At 39.6% G+C, this 20,886-nt stretch overlaps 1 protein-coding gene across 4 annotated transcripts in view; it reads left to right on the forward strand.

The window, feature by feature from the left end:
• Nucleotides 1–20,886, forward strand: part of CCNY (cyclin Y) — a 314,187-nt gene that overhangs the window by 225,627 nt on the left and 67,674 nt on the right. For all 4 annotated transcript variants that reach the window (XM_042945369.1, XM_042945368.1, XM_042945370.1 and 1 more), the window contains one exon: nt 10,011–10,085. In XM_042945369.1, the coding sequence (XP_042801303.1) occupies nt 10,019–10,085 (67 nt within the window). In that variant the 5' untranslated portion in view covers nt 10,011–10,018. The remainder of the gene's footprint in view (nt 1–10,010; nt 10,086–20,886) is intronic.

A 20,886-nucleotide genomic window follows, 5' to 3' on the forward strand; every position in this document is an offset into this window, starting at 1 on the left:
AAGTAGCAGCTGCTTAGTATCATAACAGCCAAAACTGTCCCCATACACTTCTAAACACCCCTGGGGTAAGGGAGATAGTGCTGCTCCTTTAGCTGAGCACTATTGCTAAGGTAAATGAATGATAGTAATTTCTATATCTTAATTTGTATATAATGCCAATAGATTTGTAAAGCCCCTTGTATTTTCTAAGTATAGGATTATATACAAATACCAACAGTTACGTTTCATTCCAATCCAATAAATTCTCCTTTTATTATTTTTTTTCTTGTCCCATCTCTTAACAATGTTGCACCGAAGGTAACTGGATCCCAGCCTCATTCCTGACCTCAGGAGAATGCACCTAATGTTTCACCATTAAGTATGAGGATTGCTTTAGGTTTTGGGCTAACAGCCTTTATTAAGGTTTAGGTTAAAGAGATTTGCTAAGAGTCTTTTATCAGGTTAAAGAGATTTGCTAAGAGTCTTTTTTATCCTGAATGGTTATGGAGTACAGAATCACTATTAGTTGGACTTTTTCATTTTATACATTATTAACTCTTTATCTCTCTGTGCTTTGTTCTAAGTGATTTTCTTAGATATGTTTTTCAGGCCACCAGTTCTGTGTTCAGGTGTGTCTAATCTGTAATTTAACCCATCTATTCAGTTTTAGATTTTAATGACTGTGTTTTTAATTTCTGGAATATATATGTGTTTACATGTACATGTATACATACATGTGTATGTGTATATGAATATATATATGGACATGGGTTTTTTCCAAAATGCTCTCTTTGCCTTATGTTTTTCTTTATGTGTTTAGGTAGCACGTATTTATTTAATGGTCTCTATACAGTTGTTTTATTATCCCAAGTTCTTGGAAGCCTAATCTTGCTATGTGTTGTGTCCTCTGACTCTTGCTTGTAATGGATTATTTCCTCCTGTGTCTTGCCATTTGGAATGGTGAGACTGTCTTTAGAGAGCATAAGCTGGTGGAGCTCTGGGAAGCAGGATTTTTCAAGTGGTTTACAATTAATTTTGTCAGGTAGCCGGGGATATCTGACATGCGACCAATTTTGTATAAATGTATCTAGGGATTCCTGAACTATGTGTGTAGAATAGAGCAGAATTCCAAAACCACATGAGAGATACGAACACACCAATGTTTACCAGTTACTAGGTGATTAGGAGCCTTTTCCTCTCTCCCTGTCTCAGTCCAGCTTCCTTTTACCTCTGGGTTCATGACATTGTTTTTTTCCAATTTAGTTTTGTTGAGATTGTAGCCCATATATGTAAAACCATCACTTCTAACTTCTGTTCACTCTAAGGGCTTATATCCTATCCTGTAGGACATTAAAATAAAGTTTCTAAACCAAAGCACTTTCTTTTTTAGTTTTTTTAATTTATTTTGAGAGAGAGAGTGCATGAGCAGGGGAGGGGCAGGGAGAGAGGGAGAGAGAGAATTCCAGGCAGGCTCTGCACTGACAGTGCAGAGCCCCATGCGGTGCTCAATTTCACAAATCGTGAGATCATGATCTGAAGCCAAAATCAAGAGTGAAACACTTAACCGACTGAGCCACCAGGTGCCCCTAAACCAATGCACTTTTATTTTTTTATTTATTAAAAAAATTTTTTTTTAATGTTTATTTATTTTTGAGAGAGACAGAGACAGAATGCGAGTGGGTTGGGGCAGAGAGAGAGGGAGGCGCAGAATCCAAAGCAGGCTTCAGGCTCCGAGTTGTCAGCACAGAGCCCAATGCAGTGGTCGAACTCACAAGCCGCAAGATGATGACCTGAGCCGAAGCCGGACGTTCAACTTACTGAGCCACCCAGGCGCCCCCCAAAGCACTTTTAAATAAATGATGTTAGATTAGTAATTATGCCAGGATAATAGGTGAGACCTAAGACCCAGCTCACATTGCTGGATGGCCCATCCATGCTGGAAGACCTCAGTTCTGTTTCTCGTTAGGGCCTCAGGTCATGTCCCTCATTTTCTTGGCATACTCTCTTGTAGGCCTTTCAAAGGATGTCTTATATTTTATTTCACATTCTTAAGTGCTTGTAGTGTGAGAGCTTTTAGTTTTTCTGCTGTATTGGCAGAATAATCTGTCTTTAGTCTCAATGTTAAGATCTTTAAGGGGCACTTCGGTGGCTCAGTGGGTTAAGTGTCTGACTTTAGCTCAGGTCACAATCTCATGGTTCGTGGGTTTGGGCCCCGCGTAGGGCTCTGTGCTGACAGCTCAGAGCCTGGAGCCTGCTTCAGATTCTGTGTCTCCCATCTCTGTCTGCCCCTCCCTGGCTCACGCTCTGTGCCTCTCTATCTCTCAAAAATAAACAAACATTAAAAAAAAAAGATCTTTATCTCCTTTGGTTCATCTTAAGATAGAGTATTAGAGACAGTGGAGAGACTTGGGGGGGGGGATGGGAATAGGGAGGGAGAGTAAGAGGAGGAAAAGAGTGAGTGGAGGAGAGACTGAGAGACAGGTTGGAAAGAGGTAGAGACGCGGATAGGTAGGTTGATGGAGAGAAAAAGAGCACACGAATGAGAGTCAGACGTGTGTGCAGGGAGATGCACACAGAGACACAAACATGCAGGCACAGACTCAGACCTGGAAATTCACCACATAGGTGTGTGGACCCAGAGATATGTGCTCACATACATGGTCCACCCTCAGGGGTGCAGGCAGCTAAAAGTAGAGAGTAAAAACAGAAAATAACCAAATCTAAGAGTGTTAGAATAGTTGTAGGAATAAACTCAAAATCAGCGGGAGTAGAAAAGATGGCTTTAGAATTAACTGGAATTTTGGAACCAGCAGTTTGCTGCCACAGCAACAGTGGTTATTATAAATGGGAATGTGATGTGGGCTGTTGGCATTGGGCTTGGCTGGTAGCAACCGATGGAGCAAACCAGTCGGGGCATGGGGGTCAACCATTTGATTTTGAGCTCATTGCACTAATAAATGGAAATAATCACTGATTTTTAAGCAGTGGGACAATAGTAATTTTTTAAAAAGTAAATGAACCTGATTTAAAATTAACAGTCTATTTGTTGATTTCATCATTGCCTTGAAGATCATAGCCAGATTTAGAAATATATCTACCTAAAACTGAAATTAAAAGTTTGAGATTTTGATCATGTCAAATATTTGTCTAAAGACAGGAAATGATGATCACCTGAGGCTGGCAGTGCAGAAAAAAGAGGTAAAAGGTGGAAAGTTTCTGTTTTGTGCAGGTTGTCTTTGGTGTCTCCTCTTCCATCTATATTAGACCCAGTACATTTTAGGCCTTGCTGCACTTTCTTGTTTTCCTTTTTTGGTTTTCCTAGCATTCTAGGCCAGGAATGATAGATGATGACTCCTGCTTATCCTGGGAATTATTTTATTACATGAGTCTTTTATAATGCTGGTGCTGGTTTAAAAGCCAAGATGAGTAATTGTGGACCTTTGATATTGCGACATCTGTGGAAAGAACAAGAAAATTAGGTTACCTGGCATAGGAAAATACTGCTGAATTAAACTGGTTGGCAAGTACACCCTTTGATCTTTTTCAGTTTTGAATAAAGGGATTCCATCATCACCTGTCCTCAGCTGAAATGGGCTGAGAGCGGTGTGACCAAACATCTCTGTTATCACCTGAAAGTCAGGCAGTAGAGTATTAGAATGTCTGTTCCATTAATATTTTAATTTGACTGTGTATTAATAAATATCATCATGATAAAGAAGCAGTCAGTAGTTTAAAATTCTGCTTCCCAAGATTTAGGTTGAAGTCAGTGCTAGGAATCCCATAACATTTCTTAAAACTGCCTTTTCTCTCTGAAGTATCACTGCCTCAGAGGCTAGTTCATCTTGTCATTATGGATCACCTTGTCCTTTTTTTTTTTAATAAGAGGTAGGAGAACCTGTATCAGGAGTGTGAAACACTGAAGTTTTAAACATCAGTTTCCAACCGGGAGTCCTTAGAAAACAGATATTGTATAATGATGGTTTAGCATTATCTTTATTGTCTTTTTTAGCATGCATATTTTGAGCGTTTTTTGTCTTTAGCACTGAACTAGATGCTGTGGAGTAATGTTTTTTTAATACCTTAAAATTTTAATAGCCGTTCTTTATGGGGCACCTATTGTGTGTCAGATATCCTGTTTTTTGCTTTATATGAAAAAATTCTAATCTTCACAGGAGTCCTCTAAGTTAGGTTATTTGTCCATCTTATAGATGGGGAAAATGACACCCAGAATAGTATGGCAATTTGCCTAAGGGCATGGAGTTAGCAGAGATGTATTCAAATCTAGATCTTTTACATTATGTAGGGTGCTATTTCTACTCCACCATTTGAGCTTCTCTTTGGGGAGTGAATGATTCTGAAAACTCTAGTACAGTTGATTTTCAGCATTCTTAATGTGGGTTGTAGAATTCATAGAGTGTTCTTGATTGGTTTTTTATTCTTTTGTTTTCTCTGCTAGAATTTCACACCTTAGAATTAGAAGGATGCTCTGTTAGAGCAGGAACTTGATCTGTTTTGTTCACTTCTGTATCCTCGGTGTGTGGAACTCAACAGTACCTGGCACTTAGAAGATGCTTGTTGATTGTTGAATGAATGAATGAAAAACTTGGCAGGTTGGACTTGCCTTGACAAACATCCACAGTATTCATACTCATGGTATCTAATAAAATGCTAATTTGACCCATCATAATGTAATTATTAAGGCAAATATGTGATAGAAATAACATTTTAAAATCATCTAAATACATATTTTGTCTCACCACCATTACTTTGAAAATCAAGAATGCATTCTCATGTCTAGGAAATAGTTCATGTAGATAATAGGAAAGCTAAAGACACAGACATGTTTACCAACCCAAAGTCGTCTTTTGTTATCACAGGACTGAGCACAGTACCTGGCATATAGTATAGACTCAATGAGTATTTGTTCAGTTTAACTTAATTGAATTGAATGGACTTGCCAGGAGAGGAAAAACGCAGTATAACAAATGCAGTGCTTTCCTTAAGCATTTTTAAGCACACTATTCTTTGTCTCATAGGATTTGGTTAGATATTTCATTCTTCATTATTTATTGCTGGTCCTGTACTTTGATGGGGTCATGTACTTCATCTTGTCTCACTGACTAAATTGTAAATTCTTGTCGGATAAACTGCATCTCAGCCTTCTCTGTGCCCCTTCCAGAGATTGCCCAACTGCTGACATCGCAGAGCTGTTGGCTCCTATGTGGTGTCACTAGCCAGCTTATCTCTGTGGGTCTTTTCTTGGGGATGGAAGTACTGCAGTGGGGATTTGCCCTTTTTAGTCAGAATAGTGTGGTCTCCACTAAAATTATATTTAAATGGCACCCTGCCAAGCAGATATTTAATTCTGTAAGTTATTACTTCTTCTGGATAAGTTAGCACATTAGGTACTTCAGGAGTTTGATGGGCCAGGTGGGAAAAATCAAAGCCTTGAGTGCTCTGGTAAGGTGAGTTTGAGGGCAAGGCTAGGGCTGTGTGAGTTTCCAGGAGAGTATTTGCAGAGGGTGAGGAGTACTTAATATGGTGGTGGATTGAAGGAGGATTATTGGAACAATTAGTGTTTAAACTATGACTTTAAGATAGGCAATATACTGTCAGTTAGGACTTTAGCAGAATGGTTAGCATTCTTTAGCAGTGAAGTTTATTTCATCTATCATTTCTGATTTTAAGCTTAATATTTCATGAATTTCTTCCTTTTGATTCTTGCCATTCAGAAACATCACTGAGCTGAACTGAGATGACTACACTCTTCCATGTGTGTTCAACTTGTTAACATTTGGAGTATCACTTTTCCTGATTGTCTGCAGTATGGGGATTTTTTTCTCTATGTCTAAAGTAGTAGTTTTGTCATGCTTGACTTCAGAGTATAAGTTTGGGTGATATGGCCGGTTTATTTTGCTTGGCTTGTGAGAATGCTGCCTTTTCCCATTTTTTGTTCCCTGAAAAGTTGGAGTTCTCTTGCCAAAGCACATATTGTAATTGCCATATTTCTCTTCAGGATCTGGGGTTGCTCTTTTAAACCTGTGTGTAGGATATGGCTGCAGTTCCTTGTACCTTTGTCTTCTGCCGTTGTGCATATTTAAATCAGTGACAGATAAACTGGGTTCTGTGGTTGGCCCACCTTCACATTAAGTTGCTCTGAGAGATCTGGCTTTTAGACTTGTCCTGTGCAAAGTTAGCCTGTCGGCCTGTACGTGGCAAAAGTTTTAGCACTTTCCTTTCTGTGGTTAGGAAATATGAATCTGGGTTAGGATTGGAGAAAATGCAAACCAGCATGTTGTTAAATGCTTTTTTCTGAGTAATGTCCTGGCAGCTTGTGAAAGTGTTGCGCTCTAATGTATCAACATCTGGGCATGCTTTCAGATGACAATTAGCTGATGATCTCTGATGTCCTCAGCAGTGCTCCATGTACTCTTGCATCTAGAAGAAGAGATTTCCTTGATATTTCTTTGTGTAGAGACTTCCTGGTTATTTCATCCAGGATCTGGATCCTAAAATTTAAATTCCAGGGAGAACTTGAGAAAGATTATGTGAACCCAGCTTTAAGGGCTTCTGAATTTTCCTCTGTGTTGTCTTTTGCCTGCTTCCTATTTCATACTCTAGTCCTTCTAGGGCAGTCAGGATCTGAGGCAAGATCAGGCCTAGAAGGGGTAGTGGGAAAAACCCTGGACTCTTCATTTCAGCTGGAGACCAGAGTTTTGGTTCACTTAACCTCTCAGCCTCACTTGCCTTATCTGTGAGTATCATGTCAAACTCTGATCTTGAAGACTCCTCTGAACTCTTTATGACTTGCTCTGTGTCATTGAACTGGGTAGAGATGATACCTGGCCTGTCACTCACACAGAAAACCATCTCTGACATGAGCGAGTGTTATGTTCAGACCTACAATTATGACTTGGCCATGAAAGAAACCTACAATAGCCTGTTGCTGTATCACACTTGGTAGGGACAGTGTAAAACATGATTCCTGCTGTTTGGGTTCTGCCAGGAAGAACAAGCAGTTGCTACCATCCCCTGCCCCCTGTGGCCCTGTTCTGTTTAGACCAGGAGGTGTGTACACACATGGTGGCTGCTGGCAGGACAAAGGCACCTCCACTCAGGGGTCTCTCATAGCCCATAGTCTTTCGTCATGAGTTCCTTACAGCACGCGGCCAGTGCTGGTGGGGACACTCATCTTGGTGTCTGTGTGCCAGTCCTCTCTGACCTGTGGGAAAGGGGTGTGACAGCCACAGCCAAGAGAGCCTCAGGGCATCTCATGGGAACACCAGCATGGGCTGTAGAAATAATAGGCCAGGCACCTAGAGGATAATGAAGGCTTGAAATCATTTTTCACAAGTTGTTTTAAAATGTAAGTGTTTGAAATTACAAAACTTAAAAAAAAACAAAGTAATAAAAATATGCTCAAGGCAGGAAGCTTAGAAAACATGGAAAAGCAAAAAAAAAAAAAAAAAAAAAAAAAAAAAAAGAAGAAAGAAAGAAAAAAGAAAAAAAGGGCTCAGTTGCATTATTCAAAGGTAACCAAATGTTAGTATATATTCTTTTAAAATGTATTCTATACCTATGCATATCCTCCCCCCAGATGATATCATGCTGCTTTCTTTACCTAATGGCATATGGTATTGCTATTTCAACATTAATAAAATATTCATGTTGAATATTTCATGTTTTTTTTTTAAATTATGAAATAGTCTTTATTTGTTGAAGTATATTGGCATACAAAATATAGTTTCAGGTGTACAACATAGTGATTCGACAATTCTATACATTATACTGTACTCCCTATGATGAATGTAGTTCACATGATTTTTTTATGGTGGCATAGCATTCCACCATCTAGGCACACTATTATTTACTAGAACAAATGCCCTGTTATTGGCAGCCCTCTCTCACAATCTGTGAATGTCTCCATTCTTAGCAATTTCTAGGCTTTGTGACCATTATAGCATAGAATCCTGATCTCTAGGGATTGTCTTCCAGGATATTCTTGAATTAAAAAAAATTTTTTAATGTTTTTATTTTTGAGAGAGAGAGAGAGCGCATGAGCAGGGGAGGGGCAGAGAGAGAGGGAGACAGAGAACCCTGCTCTGTCAGCACAGAGCCTGACATGGGGCTTGAACCCATGAACCATGAGATTGTGACAATGTATAATTGACTGAGCCACCCAGGTGCCCCCATTCTTGAATTTTGAAGTGGCAGGCTCTCAATTCCCTAAGAAATGGCTGTCTTGTGGGCTCCACTGTTGGCTTGAAACAGAAAAACTTTACATTTTTGCTTGCGGTGAAATGACTCTTAAAGAGAACTGGTCTGCATAGGATGGCCTGTCTATTTTTCAAACATCTAGATTAAAAATCTGTCATTAGACAGTCTTCCCACAACCACACCCCTGCAAACCAAACAAAACAAAACAGAAAACAAACAAACAAACCTGGTTTGGTAGATGAGTCCAAAATGGGTATTAAGGGAACCAACCAAGAGGTTGCAGTGCTCACACTGTCCAAAGCTGAGGAATTGGGTGCTTGCTTTTGCTCCACCACCAGCATGGAACACCACAGGCACATTGGTTTTCAGTTGATATTTTTCTGTGGGGACTATAAGTTAAAGTTTTGGAAGTTAACAACATTCATCATGGCTGGGATTACATATATGCCCTCAGTTTTCATATGCTGAAGTCTTCAAAAAAATAATTGTGAGTAGCACATTTGTTATTTGACCTTTTTAGAACAAAATTCTACTTGAACAGGAAACCCCTTCATAAAAACTCACTTTCACCAGGAGATATCTGGCCTAAATTTATCTATCTAGTTCAAACTGAGGCAAGTATGAGAATTGTCTTTTTTGGCCTTTCTCCTCCCATCGGCTTTAGCTATGAAACTGCTACACTGTGTATATAATTTTAGTAGTTGTCATAGAAGAAGGACCAGATAATTGAAATAGCATTTAAGATTCAATTTGCATTTCTTTAATCAAGCACCCAGTGAGAGGTCAGGAACTATAGTCCAGTAAGTGATTGACTGATGTGGGAAGATTGCCTCACTTCAGAGGTTTGCTGAGGTGAGTCTCTGTGGATGAGTGATTAGTAGGTGTTGCTTCTGGTATGTATATGACCGTCGTTTTTTTTTCCCCTTTCCTTTTATTTTTGACTTGATTAGCTGTTAAAACTAAAGATAGATACCATCCATTTTTATTGGTATTGATTAGTTTTCTTTGAAAATTTATTGAAATAATTGAACTCAAAATAGTTTTCATTCTGATTGCAGAGAGGGTTGACTACTGGAGACTGGAATCTTAGGTCCCACCTGGAGGGGCTAAGCAGCTGCTGCGTCTCAGCCCATTGTACCATTGGGGCGGGGAGCCAGTGTTGCCAAATGATCTGATTTCTCAAGAGAAGCTGGAAATACAGATTTTTTTTCTTTGTGGTGTATGCTCGATATATAAAAATCATTTTATGTTGGCTCAAATTAAAAAGAAATGGATGAATCAGATGAAACATATCCATGGCCCCAGATTATGCCCACAGATGGCTAATCTGAGGCCTCTACTCTGAAGGATAAGTTTCGCCTTTTTAGAAAAGAACTGTTAATTAAGCAGAGTTTGTGGATGCTGATTTGGCTTAGATCATTCTATTTCAATCACCTGTAATAAGGAAATACCACTCACATAACTGCAGATTTTAGGTGAGTCCATTGTAGCACATAATTCTCCTTCAGTGGTATAACTCTTTCTTGCTGTTCTGTAGTATCCTGGGCACAGAGCAGACTTTTAAAAAGAAAATGGAGTTTTAGGCCAACAGATCTCCCAGCAAGTGTCTAATTTTTGTGTGTGACTTTCTCAGATTTCTAAATAGTAGTGTTCTCAATTGGACCTAGAAGGATCTATCAACACAATAACTAGGTTTTTTTAAATACATCCTTGAACGTATTAGCAATTTAAGGTTAAAAAAAACTGAAAATTAATCTTGACTTCCCTTAGTTATCAAATGAATATTGATGTATTTTCTTTTTCTTTCTTTAAAGATTTGAACATGGAATTCAATCCTTCAGACCATCCTCGGGCCAGCACAATATTCCTCAGTAAATCTCAGACAGACGGTAGGTTACTAATTTATTTGTGTTTCTTAGGGGGAAAAAAGGCTCATGTTGGTAACCTAAGTCTTGATTTTCTACTGGATGTGATTCTCAAGGTAAAAATAGAATCCCCTTTAGTAATCCCCAAAGTGTGTTGTTTGATGGTGTTCTCTGGGGTTTCTTTCTTTTGTAGTAAGTTACGTTTTTAGAATTTCCTATTTGCAGCAACTATCCTCATTTTGCCAGTTTGCTGAATTATTTCTGTGTACCTTCTATAGTAGCAGTTTTTACACTAGAGTCAGACATTTTCCTTTAGGAATTAATATTTACATAAAACTCTAAAGATCAGAAGTGTTTGTTTTTTTAGTTTGTTAAAGAAAGCAAAATATAATCCTTAAATATAAGCAGTAATATCTCTGTTGTGCCATTTGAGAACTGAATTGAACCTGTATACTAAGGTAGATGTGTTCTTTTTGCCAAACATCTACTAACCAGCTTATTCTTCAATCTTTGTGGTTTGTCCCAGGTATGTGTGGAATTTCTATTAGGAGGTTTTCTCTCTTTTTCAGCCCCTAGCTTATCTCACTGTTCCTTGGCCCTTGGCTACAAAAGGACAGATATAAGTTATACAGTATAGTGAACATGAAACTTCTCAGTTGGTTTCCTGTAAAAGAGTAGCAGGAGAAATTTGTTAAATGACAATGTAGTGACCAGGATATTATTTTACAATGCTAGAGTTCTATGTGATTCAATCCGTGAATCACTAAGCTAAGCTCTAATTTAGAGAAAATCTGAAATTGACTAGAAAATAATCAAACATATGTTAAGACAGAGACTTCATTTATAAGAACTGATAACTTTTCCATAATGTTTAGATGACAATTTTGACATGGCATAATGCTGAAGTAATATTGGTGATCTTTACTTAAGCAGGCCACTGACTTGATCTGAAAGAATTTGGTACATTTACAAAACAATCAATGTTTCCAAGTGTAAGAATAATGATTCTAGGCATCAAATACCTGTGAAATAAGTTTTGAATATATTGGGTAAAAGCAAAACAGAACATTTTTCTCTTGGCCTAGTAAAGTGGGAAGCCACTGGGAGGTAGGATATTACAAGGGAAGAAAAGTGACAGTGGGGATGACGGTTTGGAACAATGAGAATCTAAAACAAGTTTTTGTACTTAATGAATGCAAGGTTGGCATACTTTCAGGTTTGGGTCCTGTTTCCTGTGATTTGAAAGTATAGACCAACATCATTCAAGATATTTTCTAACTAGATGCAAATAGAATTTCAAAAGAGCCTCTAAATAGATGACATATACCTTGATTGTCATGGTAAAACGAAATGAGATTTTCTGACCTAACAGAAGGATTGCTCAGAAATGAGTTGGGAGGAAGTGTATCTTCCCCCTTCACCTTTACTGTAGATCTCATTGCCCCTTCCTCTTCTGGAACATCAGGGTATTGGTTACTCAGACCCTTCTGTTTAATCCTTCAGTTTCTCCTTAAAAGCTGGATCTTTCCATTCAACATGTAAACCTACTTGAGTCACGCAAGAAATACAAGAAAAGGGTTGATGGGGTGTGGAAAGCAGGGGAAAGTGGGTGATGGGCATTGAGGAGGGCACCTGTTGGGATGAGCACTGGGTGTTGTATGGAAACCAATTTGACAATAAATTTCATATAAAAAAAAAAAAAGAAATACAAGAAAAGGAAAAATAATCAATAGTCTCTCCCTGAGCTTTCCTCTCTATCTCTGCTTATCTCAGCATTCTCTTTTCCACTGGGATCTTCCCACCAATGCAGTTCTGTGGAGCATATATGGTAAGGTTGCTTGGGGACATTCTGGCTTCTGTTAGCTCTTTTGACCTCTTATGTGGCATTTGCTGCCTTGCTCCTTAAAACTCTGTTTTGGCCTTTTATATTTAAACAGGCCAATTTGTTGAAAACAAGTCTCTCTAACGAACAATTGCTTTATAAATAATTGAAAGAAATAGGTTTTAAATATAGGTAAATTTGGTAACTTTAATAAGTTAATTCTTCGGTGTATTGATTATCAGTCAGGGAGTTATTTGGGGAATTGGTCCTGAGAAACCCTCCCTTTCTTTAAGGTCTTTCTCAGGCATCTTGTCCATTTATCCCTTTAATGTTGGTATTTCTAGGTTTCTGTGCTTTATTATACTCTCTTATCTTCTGGGTTTGCGCACAGTTCCATGATTATGGTATCCATTTCAACTATAATGTCTAGCCAGATTTTTCTCTGCAGTGTTCAAATCCCTTGTGTCCATCTGCCTGCTGGATATCTTTATATGTCTCTAATTCAGCATGTCCCAATCAGAACTTAGTAACTACACCTGACGCCCTGCATTTTGTAATCTACAGGTCCCCCAGGCCAGGGAGGCCTTGAATTTTCCTAGACTCCCCCCTCTTCCCAAGTCTCACATTGCTAGCAGTAGTGCTGGAGTGGACTCACCCTGACTTGCAGGAGCCGGTTGTGCGCATCTCTTCCCAGCTCCAAGTTCATTGACACCATCTTGGGAGTTTGAAAATAGCCACAGTAGGAGTTTTTACACCATAGAAGTTGGCAAATGCTACAAATCAGGGCAGTTTTTTTTGTTTTGTTTTTTAAGGCAGCTGTTAAACTTTTACCAGCACACCATTGCAGCCAGGTGATCAAGGTTGTATTATTTTTTACCTCTTAGACGTCCCTTGGATCTGACTGCTCTTTACCCATTCCCATTGCTGCCACCTCAGTCGAGACTCATATTTTCTCACTTGGATTACTCAGTAGCCTCTGGACTGGCCTTTGACCTTATCTCTTTCCAGCCCTATGTCTCTACTATTGCTAGGTGAAAAGATTTTCTGTAAATCGGATCCGATTATGCCACTTGCTGGCTTAAATTTTTTTCAGTGGCTCCTCAGTTGCCTTAGAATTAAATTTCAGATGCCTTAGTATGATAATAGACAGGACCCTTCATCATCCATGAAGTGCCTGACTTCTCAGCCCACTTCCTTCTTTTGAATCTCTGTGCTTCAGCCATATGAAATCCCTTGCATTGCCCCTGGTGTGCCATGTGCCCTCATGTGCCTTTGCATTTACCTGGAGTTCCCCTTCTGTCTTCTATACCGCTCATTTCTTCAGTTGCCAAGACTCATTTCAGCTATCACTTCTTCCCTGAAGATGTCCTCGATGCTTTGGGCTGGGTTAAGTGGGCCTTTGGTGAGCTTGTGCTGTAGTATCTGAATGCTTTCTTCATAGTGTGAACCATATGGGGGTATTTAGAGCGATTTTCTTGTCTGTGTTGCCAAATAGCTCCCAGAGGGAAAGGAACATGTGATAAAGGATCTCAGTATTCCCTGTGTGCCCTGCTCTGCCTGGTACAGAGGATATGTTCAACTCAGATGATTGAAAGAAGGAAATAAATGACACAGCCATAAGACATTTTTTATTTGTTTGTCATCATTCTTTACTTGCATAGACTTACATTTTCATTACAAGACTTCCATACTTTTTTTTTTTTTTAATTTAAAACATTTTTTAATTTTAGAGTATGAGCAGGGGAGAAGGGCAGAGGGAGAGAGAGAGAGTCCTAAGCAGGCTCCATGCTAAGCGTGGAGCCCAGCGCAGGGCTCAGTCCTACAACCCTGAGATCATGACCTGAGCTGAAATCAAGAGTCGGATGCTCAATTGACTGAGCCACCCAGACACCCCTAAGACCTTCATACTACTTTTTTTTTTTTTAAGTGTTTATTTATTTTTGAGAGAGAGAGAGACAGAGACAGAATATGAGCTGGGAAGGGCAGAGAGAGAGACACAGAATCTGAAGCAGGCTCCAGGCTCTGAGCTGTCAGCACAGAGCCCCATGTGGGGCTCAAACCCATGAACCATGAGATCCTGACCTGAGCCCAAGTCGAATGCTTAACCAACTGAGCCACCTAGGCACCTGTAGACCCTCATACTTCTAAGAGTAGTAGAGCAGTTCAAAATTGTAGGTCCTTCCTATACCAATTTATTTTTAATTGGAAGAAATGTCATAATGTGAGATTATAAGGCACACAGCACCCTTTAGATTCCTTTCTTTTGAATCTGGTGATCCCTCCTTTCTTCTTGAGGTTGATGTACTCCTTTAGTAGTTTTGACTACATTTGTGGGTAGGAGGCTGTTGTTGGGGTGATGGCAGTTATGTTAGGGCAGCTACTGCCTGGGACCACAGCCAGGTGTTCTTTTGCCTTTGCAGCTCTCTGCTGTGCAGACCCATCATCCTCTTTCCTTCTTCAACACTTTATGGTCTGATGAACACTCTCTGTCTGCCATGCTCCCCACTGGCCCACTGTCTGCTCTAGGTGGTATCTGTATTAAGTCATTAGGAGTTAGATTAGAATCTACTAAATTCTTTTCTCTGTGATATCAAAGAGATGTAAGCTGGCCTTGGATCCTTTTTCTCAGTGTTCAAAAGGAGACTGGAAAGTTTATCATAACAGAATGATAATGTAGTGCTTGCCTAATTAGATCTCTACCAGCTGGCTAAAGTTAGGGGTATTTTGTCCAAAGCCAGACTGACGGCTCACTCAGTCTTTTCCTCACACAAATGGGATGTCATTGCAGTATTTCTTTTATGAGAGCCACTCAACAAAGAAGGGACCAGGGCTTCCTCTCAGGAGCAGGTGGGGTCCTGGGGAGTTGCCAGGTGAGAGAGAAATTAGTTAGCTTGGCCTACCTTGGTTTTTCATGCTATCATTTTGGCTTGTGGGGAAGAATTACAGTTCCTAGTAGCTTTTCCTTTTCTATACTATTTTATTTATTGTTTTAAAGATGTGAGAGCCTACTCTTAAGTACTAGGAGAAAGCAGCCAAACCACATCTTTTTAATTTTAACTAGGTATGGTTTATAGAGGTTCTTTTGCCTTAAAAAAGAATTTGTACAAAAATAAAAACTTATGTGTGTGTGCTTGTGTGTGTGTGTGCGTGCACATGTAATCTGTGTTCAAGAGTTCCTTGAAACAATTAAAGGAATAAAAACCACTGTTGAGTGACTTGAAGCCAAAGTAGAAGTGTTAAAATTCAGAAATAAAAATATGAGCCATGGTTTTTTTGCACATTCTTTCAGAAATACTGAAATTGAAAAAACTGTTTTGTGGCCTTCCTTTGTTTAGGGTCATATTTTTGTTCCTGGGCAGTGTTGAACTTCTCTGTCATGAGGGAACCAACCTTTTTGTACTCCTTTTATCTGGCATTTAGAAGCAGCTGACCCTGTGCCCTGCCGAGAATCTCTTCCATCTGAGCATTCCCATGACCTTTCTCTTGTCACCTTTCCCACATGTCCCGGTTCTCTTTGTTACCCTCTCTTGTGCTGTGTTCTACCATGCCCTTTTCTCCACCTCTCTGTCAGTCACTCTCTGTGTCTCCCTTACAGCTTATCAGGTTCCATAGGGAATATTTTTGCTGTTAGATATGGAAGAATCCATAGGACCCCAAAGCTTTTACATCAGTGATTTTCATAATTTTTTTTCTTTCGCTTACATACCATGGGAATTAATTTTGAAAAACTATGAACTCCTTGAACATTTTTATGTTTGCCAAAAAATTTTCATCCTATCCAAGGATGTAGTTTTTGATGTATTGTAAATATTGACATTTTAGAGTAAAACTATCTGTCTTTAAAAAAATGTTTCGGGGTGCCTGGGTGGCTCAGTTGTTTAAGCGTCCAACTTCAGCTCAGGTCATGATCTCACAGTTCGTGAGTTCAAGCCCCATGTTGGGCTCTGTGTTGACAGCTCAGAGCCTGGAGCCTGCTTCAGATTCTGTGTCTCCCTCTTTTTCGCCCCATCCCCACTCATGCTGTGTCTCTCTCTCTGTCTTAAAAATAAATAAAACATTTAAAAACATTTTTTTAATGTTTCAAATAAAATCTCAATACCTTAGTGATTTGATAATCCACCATAAATATACCATAATTTAAAAATGTATGAACAACTCTTCTTTAACAGTTGGAAATTTCATATGATTTCTTTTTCATTTTGAACTTGTATTTCCATGTCATTTTCTCCATAGAGTTTTATCCTAATGTAATATATATATTTTTTAATGTTTATTTTGGAGAGAGAGAGTAAGTGTGCACACATCCCTGTATGCAGCGGAGGGGCGGAGAGAGAGAGAGAGAGGGAGACAGAGAATCCCAAGCAGGCCCCAAGCTGCCAGCCCAGGGCCTGACACAGAGCTCAAACTCACCAACTGGGAGATCATGACCAGAGCTGAAATCAAGAGTCAGACGCTTAACCGACTGAACCATCCAGGTGTGCCTAATATAATATATTTCTATGGATAGGTCTGCTGCAAATCTGATCTGTCTTCCCTTGTTGGTTAAGGACATTTTTTCCCTTGCTGTTTTCATGATTCTTTCCTTGCCTGAGTATTTTGTGAATTTGACTATGATATGCCTTGTTGATGGTTGATTTTTGTTGTATCTAATGGGAGTCCTCTGTGCTTCCTGGATTTTGATGTCTGTGTCTTTCCTCAGGTTAGGAAAGTTTTCTCCTATGATTTACTCACATAACCTTTCTACTCCTATCTCTCTCTCTTTCTCCCTCTTCTGGGACCCCTATGATTCTGAGGCTGTTCCTTTTTACTGATTTCTCTAATTCTTAAATTGTGCTCTTTTGCCTTAATCTCCCTCTTTTTTTTCTGTTGCATTATTCTCCATAAGTTTGTCCTCTATATCACTGATTCTCTGTTCTGCCTCATCCATCCTTGCCGCCATGACATCCATCCATGATTGCAGCTCAGTTATAGAATTTTTTATTTCATCCTGACTAGCTTTTACTTCTTTTATCTCTGCAGAAAGGGATTCTAATCTATTTTCGACTCCAGCTAGTATTCTTATAATCGTGATTCTAAATTCTGGTTCAGACATCTTGCTTGTATCTGTGTTGGTTAAATCCCTGGCTGTCGTTTCTTCCTGCTCTTTCTTTTGGGGTGAATTCCTTCATTTCATCGTTTTGAAGGGAGAAAAGGAATTAATGAGGTAGAAAAACTTAAAATTAAAAAAATATTAAAATTAAAAAATTAAAAACACACACACACACACACACGAAATCGAATAAATGATGCTAGATCCTAGGTGTGTTTTGGTCTGGGTGGTGAAAGTGGCTTGATAGAGAAAAAAGGGGGGAAAAAAAAGGAAATCCTTTGACAATTTGAAAAAATGAATACACTGAAGTAGACTAAAATGAAATGATGGAAGTAAAATAGAATTTGAAAAGATTTACACAGAAGTAAAGAATATAGTAGAAAAAAATAAAGAAAAATATTTTTAATAAAACTTGAAAATAAAAATGAATTTTTTCTCTTTCTGTATTCAAGAAAAAGAAAAGAAATGAAAAAGAAAAAAGGAAAAAAAGGAAATTGTTTGAATATTTGAAAAAGTGAATACACTGAAGTAGACTAAAATAAAATGATGGAAGTAAAATAGAATTTGAAAAAATTTACACAAAAGTAAAGAATATAGTAGAAAAAATTAAAAATATTTTAAATAAAAATTGAAAATAAAAATGAATTTTTACTCTTTCTGTATTCAGGAAAAAGAAAAGAAACAAAAAAGAGAAAAAAAAGAAAGAAAATTGAATAGATGGACCTGCTAACAGATTGAAATATGACTGAAATTACTATGTTTTCCCATAGAAGTCAGGCTATGAAGTGCTTTATACTCCATAAATTAAGTAGGTGGTGAGACTTGTGTTCTTGAAGAGTGAGGTTGGCCCAGATGGGCAGGGCTTAGTGTAACGGCTCTGTTCTCCACTAGATGGCGCTGCTAGCCTACTGGGGTGGATTGTTGTAGAGTTCATAGGTGTGTATGCGCATGCGCGGGAGCAGTGAAAGTGGTGTCACCCAACTACCCATTCTCTAGTATCAGAACTATGTTCTCCCCAATCAGCAATTGCGCACCCATCCTTTGTCTTCAGCTTTCGTCCACTCCCTGCTTTTTCACTGTCTGTGACCAAGCCCTAGGTAGTACCTCTCTTCCGAGTTTTGTCTCAGATATGGCTGTTTTCCCTGGCCCCTTACTTCTGAGGGACTGCGGCTTTGACCCATTCCACCCCTCTGTGGGGGGTCTCACCGAGCAATGGCCAAATGCCGGCTGCACCCAGGAAAGTTCCTGAGACCATGCTGCTGCTGATGACAAGAGACTGTGGCCAGGTGCCGGTGTGCCCCAGAAAAAGTTCAGGAGATAGTGTAGCAGTAGCGTTTCAGGGATTTTGGAAAATCACAACACACATCTGGCACCAGGCTTGACCCTTAACGATCTTGTTCCAGCGCCAGCCAGTGTGGCCATTCTCCGGGGGTCTCTTGGGCCCAGGTGGCCTCACAGCCTCTATACCAAATGTCCTTCCAGCAGTGGAACCGCTTTTCCCCATGTGGCCCAAGAATCTCCTGGACCCCACTCTGCTCCTGGGGATTCGCCCTTCCCACCAGAGCACTGCCAGGTATCGAGCTGCAGAGTTGCAGACTGGGTGCTCCCCTTGTTTACAGTCTTAATGGAATTTAAGCCCTCTCCTTTCTCCTTTCTCCCTTTTTAGTTTAGTCCCTGTGGCTGTTTCCAATTTAACACTTTCTCTCCAGCTGCTTTTGGGGAGGGGTGCTTTTCCCGTATTCTCCACCCCACCCCCTCATTACCCCCATCTCTGTCCTTTCTCCCCCCGCAAAAACCGTTCTGTGCCCTCCGTGGCTTCTCTCTCCCCAAGTTCACCTCTCTGCACCGCGTACCTGCTAAATTCTGTGGTTCAGGTTGTGCAGATTGTTGTGTTAATCCTCAGATCAGTTTTCTAGGTGTGTAGTATGGTTTAGTGTTGGTCTGGCTATATTTCATGGACGCGAGACACACAGAAAACTTCCATACTGTTCTGCCATCTTGGCTCCCCCCAATGTAATATATTTCTAAAAGTCATTTATTACACTGTTATACTTCCATTCTATGAAAATATGGAACTAATTTTAATTTTTATTTCTCACAATTATGAGTATCTAAATGTTAAAAGTAAATTCTGGATTGATGTATCATTATTGTTATCATTAGCCCTTAGTCGATGGAAACAACACAAACATATTAAAATTTTAATGAATAATTATTGAACAGAAAAGTAAAATAATTTTTAGAAAAACATCTCTTACTCAGATGCTTCTATGTAAGAATATTACACATTACTGGAATGAGGTGTTAGTCATCATCAAATTCTTTGTTTTTATAGATGTAAGTGCTGAGGAACTTTGCTCATATACACAAATAACATGGGAATAGTAGGAGATTTGTTATAGTAATATCACTAAATGCTTTCTATTTCATCTGGTTCTTATGTAAAAAAATCTCCAAGTGATTTATCATCCAAAATAATTCCTAATAATCAGCTACAGTTCTGTCTTGTTCTCCTTCAGCTTTGTTGGCAGAAAGGAATTGGAATCCTTTGATTTGCAAGAGAATTTCTCACCCAGTTATAGAAACTTCTCACTTCTGCAGTTTCTGGGAAGTACACCAAAAAGACTTTACCAGACATATAAAAATGACTTTTAATTATATCTGTTGTTAAAGAATACCATTTGCATTTGGTGGCACTGGGTTTAACCTGATTGATACACTCAGGAGCCTTGGGAAAATAAATCTGTGATTCATTTCAGAACCCCTTGTTTGATTCCTCTGACCCGATTGCAGTCTGTATACCCCCCTAAAGCGGCGGTGATCTTCACTGTATTATGTTTTACTGCATTTACATCTCTAAGCCATGTACAGTGAGTAGCCCATAGAAGAAACTCTAATATATGTTGGATGAAACATCCCCATCTGTCCTTTTCCTCTGAACTAATGTTTTTAGCTTCTCTTTTGATTTAAATATATTTTTGTCAGAATGTTCTGTGTCCTTCACATGATCTTGTTGGCAAAGGTAGGCATCATTGTCAAACCAGACAGTCAAATCAGACTTACTTTCTGTCAGAAATGGTCTGATTTCATTTCTCTTCAATTCATGTCACGTGTCAGTACACATGCCCGCGACCACCTTCACTCTTCTGATCCTGGTAAATTTCCAGACAGGGATAATGAAGTATGTGTCTTGCCGGCAGCCTGCTGCACCTTCATGCTCATCCCTGTGCTCCCCTTGGCCTCTCCTTCAGAGCCTGCATCTTTGAAGGAGTCTAAACCTTGAAGAGGCCCGGTGCTAATAGAAACTGTCATCATTGTGTGGTATCTGTAGATTCGGAGCCAAAAGTCCTCACTGCACCCCTAGTAGAAATGTCCACAGGACTGGGTCGATTCCAGGCTGTGCTTTGGGTCATGGAACCTGGATTAAAGGCAGCAGACTCAGTCCTAGTGTCTTGTTTGTCCCCTTTGGTGCTGCTGCAGAGGTCTTTCATGTTGGGTTGGTGAATGCCCAGAATGGGTTGTCATGTCTTTTTTCTGAGACGTGGGAGAAAGGTAGCTGTGAAAGAGGAGGTGGGGATGGAGCCCCTGCCTCACACCTCAGCCATCTTCAGGAGTTCTTTGAACACTGCTGCTCCAATCCAGCCCTGAGTTTCCTTTGACAAGATCATCTTGGGGAAAGAATTATGAAAACTAGTATTGCCTTACCCTATCTTTTCCTTCTCGTCTGGGGGAGTAGAGGCCTAAGACATATCAGAAGTCCAGAGTAGTGAAATGCCAGTCCATAAGTATGGGGCTGACTGTGATTTTGTTCAGCCTGTGGCAAGCCCCTGCTTGCAGGGAATCATTCTTTGTTCTCCAATTTGGCAGCCAGGGCTCTGGGACTGACCTTAGGCTCTTCAGTGCCATTAGTTAGC

Source organism: Panthera leo, chromosome B4, assembly GCF_018350215.1.
Source record: "Panthera leo isolate Ple1 chromosome B4, P.leo_Ple1_pat1.1, whole genome shotgun sequence".
Taxonomy (NCBI): domain Eukaryota; kingdom Metazoa; phylum Chordata; class Mammalia; order Carnivora; family Felidae; genus Panthera; species Panthera leo.